This window comes from Pieris rapae, chromosome 16 (genome assembly GCF_905147795.1).
Source record: "Pieris rapae chromosome 16, ilPieRapa1.1, whole genome shotgun sequence".
In the NCBI taxonomy this organism is placed as follows: Eukaryota; Metazoa; Arthropoda; class Insecta; order Lepidoptera; family Pieridae; genus Pieris; species Pieris rapae.
The window spans coordinates 68301-71837 of NC_059524.1; the positions used below are offsets into that span (position 1 = coordinate 68301).

Genomic DNA, 3537 nt, shown 5'->3' on the forward strand with positions numbered 1-3537 from the left:
TATAAAGTTGCTTTTTTCATTTAGTTGCGGTTTAAACCACGTTCAGTGATTTATGTCATTATTGTGTCGCGGTCAAAGTAATAGTTGCAGATTGAGTGCGTTATCAGTGGTGACTGGTGAGTGCTGAGCGGTGAGTGGTGCGACTCGTACACGAGTAATCATAATGTTTGTAAATAATAAGGTGTCGATGTGAGCCGTGCGAGCGGGGTCGGATCGTGGGGCGAGGGGCACGGGGCGAGAGGGGTTAGGCGGTCGGCGCTGGGCGGGGCCGCCCCTCTCGGCGCCGGCGCGCGGCCGCCGCGACCGCCTCACGCCAGTCCGCTCCGTGCTGCCGTCGAGCACGCACGCGCATGTCGCTCGTTGTTGTTTTTGGTGATGTGAGGTGGCCCTCGCTGCCGCTCCGCGCGACTGACGCGCCCGTTTCGCGATCGTGTGCGCCAGGTGAAGGCTCACGAGCCTTCGAACCGGCAAGACGCCGTCCACCGTGGATCTGAGGTACGGCGCCATGGCGGCGACCACGTATATGCCGGGTGAGCTGGACCTCGGCAATCTTAGCGGGTATCACGCTGCTTCGCCGCGCAGCGTAGAGCCCGCCGAGATGAAGTATCAGCACCACTTACACGCGGGCGGCTCCCCGTCGCCCGGAGCGCCGCTCAATCCTTGGGCCGCGCTGCCTCCCTCCGACCCGTGGGCCATGCACCAGCACCACGCTCACGCCGACGTCAAACCGCCGTCCGCTCCGCACGAGCATCGCCACCTGCAGGGCGGCTGGCACGCCCCCGTGGTATCCGCTCACTACGGCGCGGGATCACCCGTGCCGCTTCACGCCGGATACCCGGTACCCATGCATCAACACCATATGCTGCGAGATGTGCAGCCTTCGCCACATCTACACCACCATGCGTTGGATCGAGACCCACCCGAGGAGGACACGCCTACGAGCGATGATCTAGAAGCCTTCGCGAAGCAATTCAAGCAGCGCCGCATCAAGCTGGGCTTCACGCAGGCCGACGTCGGCTTGGCGCTCGGAACGCTCTACGGCAACGTTTTCTCGCAGACGACGATATGCCGCTTCGAGGCGCTGCAGTTGAGTTTTAAAAACATGTGCAAATTAAAACCGTTGTTACAAAAGTGGTTGGAGGAGGCCGACTCGACGACGGGGAGCCCGACGAGCATCGACAAGATTGCGGCGCAGGGCCGGAAACGCAAGAAGCGAACGTCCATCGAAGTTTCGGTGAAGGGTGCGCTCGAACAGCATTTCCACAAACAACCAAAGCCATCGGCGCAGGAGATCACGTCACTGGCGGACAGCCTGCAACTGGAGAAGGAGGTGGTGCGCGTGTGGTTCTGCAACCGGCGGCAAAAGGAGAAGCGTATGACCCCGCCGAACACGCTGGGCGGCGAGATGCTGGACGGGATGGGACACGGGCATTACGGGCACGACGTGCACGGCTCTCCGCCGCTGCACGCGCATTCGCCCGCCCTCTCGCCGCCGCACGCTCATCCGGCGCACGCGCCCCAACACTCGCACCCGCACGCCGCGCACCAGCACGCGCAGCACGCGCAACACGCGCTACAGGGAGCGCACACGCTGGCTGCGCACTAACAGTTCGCCCCGTGGGCGCCGCCGCGGCCTTTCTACGCGGAGCCGCACTAGCCCGCGGGAGCTGTAAATACGTGTAGATATTCGCAAGCAGTGACGCCTGACGAGTGCAGTGCAGTGCCGCCGGTAAGTACTGCCCGTGCCGCGCTCGCGTGACAGACGATCGTATCATCGAATTTATTTTTAGAATAACGCTCGGCCTCCCTGGGCCGGGAGGTGCCGTGCCGTGGACATAGAACTCTTGAGCCCGTTACTGTAAATTAGAGACGAAAGCGAATCGGGTGTGGGCCGTAGGAGACGGAGTCATTAGGTGCAATTTAACGATAAGTGAAGTGCGCGAGTCGCGACCCGCCGCGGCCGTCTCACCGAAGCTATTTATTTCGATCTTAAACTTGCAACCATTACGCCAAATGGTCAACTGATGTTTTTACTTGTTTTGTTATTTTTCTTAGTTTATATTATGGCCAACTCTGTGGCGAAATTTTTTCTATATAATGTTGTCAAAAAGTTGTTTGTCCCATGAGAATATGTATAGTAGAGTTTGGAACGAGGTAACCGAATGTTTGTGACGTAATCGTAGAGGAGAGCCGGGAGGCAGGCCATATTAGTTTACTTATGTTTAGTTGTTTCTGTGAAGAGCTCGCCCGATTCGACCTGTTGTAAATGTAATTAGCTCGTTATTCTCAACGAAGTTGAAGTTGATATGTATATAACTGTATAAACTGTAGGTAATAAACGAAAGGCAGTGGTAGTGCGAGCCTCTAGTAGGTAAATAATGAATAATTAGTCTTAAAATGTTTTATATTATTATCTAAGTATTTAAATAAACCAGAGTAAATATTTTACAAAGTAGTATTATTGAATCCCGGTCAATAGGACCACAAGGCAGTCGCTAGGGCCGAGGCGGCAGGTAGGCCGATTCGACCGTCCACACATTCGAAAGAACACATTCGTTTGTTTCCTATGAGCTGTCTCGACTCGTCCCAAGCGTATGGCCATAGGCCGCAGACACCGCCGCCTGCGCGCTCTTTTATTTACATGTCATTTTATGTATTGCTCTAATTAATCTATCATTCGTGTCGGATTACTTGTTAGGCCACGATAAATGCTCATTAATTTCCGTTATGAGCGCTTCATTACATTCTCTCCAGTACAAAATGTAGGAATGGAACTGAGGAAGTGCTCTGATCAGATGTTGACTGGGAAATTCCGAAATAGGGAATCGGTATTAATTTTTAATAAGGGTTAAATGCATGAAAACGAATTCCATTCCTTAAAATAAAGTCTTGGTGCCTTTCTGATCAATATGATACCTGTTGTGTAACATAAATTGTAATGTATCGCCAGTGTGCAGTGTGTGGTGTTGATCCCGCTACCTGCGGATTTTTTGATTTCTTGATAAAAAACTAGTCTCAATCGTTCGGGACCACTCGCTTGCAAACTGATTTATTTTGTTTCTAAACAAAAATGACATATTAATTCTACTAAATGATACCTATTTGTTTTGATGATACTTGGATAATAGCCTGTATGTATAAGTTTAGGAGAGCACCTATGCAAATGCATGTATTTACCTATTTTATATTACTATTTTTATATTTATGTTTTATGTTCAACTATTTATTGACGAACTGAACATTGAAATGCACACAAACGCTAAAGCGAAGATCTAAATTCAATAATGTGCATTACAATGTGTATAAAAAGTTTTAACGGCGCAATCAGCTGAAGCACATAACTTATGTTTTGTGACAAAAACATTACGTGACGTGGTCATGGACAAAATGGCATTCCGCGGGCCTAGTCAAGTGTTGCGAGTGAAATGTTCACCCGATACGCGGCGTGCGCTGTACTCCGATAAGGGTATGCGAGGTTTTCACTCCGAGGAGAAATCGACCACTGAAAAACTTTAATTTGTCATTCCCTTTATTACC

The 3537-nt window shown here is 51.2% G+C and overlaps 1 protein-coding gene across 1 annotated transcript; it reads left to right on the forward strand.

The window, feature by feature from the left end:
* The first annotated feature begins 300 nt into the window (after nucleotides 1-300).
* On the forward strand, nucleotides 301-2448 carry LOC111002084 (silk gland factor 3). Its single transcript, XM_022272190.2, has one exon. The coding sequence runs from the start codon at nucleotides 506-508 to the stop codon at nucleotides 1604-1606; it is 1101 nt and encodes a 366-aa protein (XP_022127882.1). The 5' UTR covers nucleotides 301-505; the 3' UTR covers nucleotides 1607-2448.
* The last annotated feature ends 1089 nt before the right edge of the window (nucleotides 2449-3537 follow it).

Bases quoted from the DNA above. Each gene is read 5' to 3' on its own strand.
- LOC111002084 (XM_022272190.2), top strand. From the start codon at position 506: ATGGCGGCGACCACGTATATGCCGGGTGAGCTGGACCTCGGCAATCTT.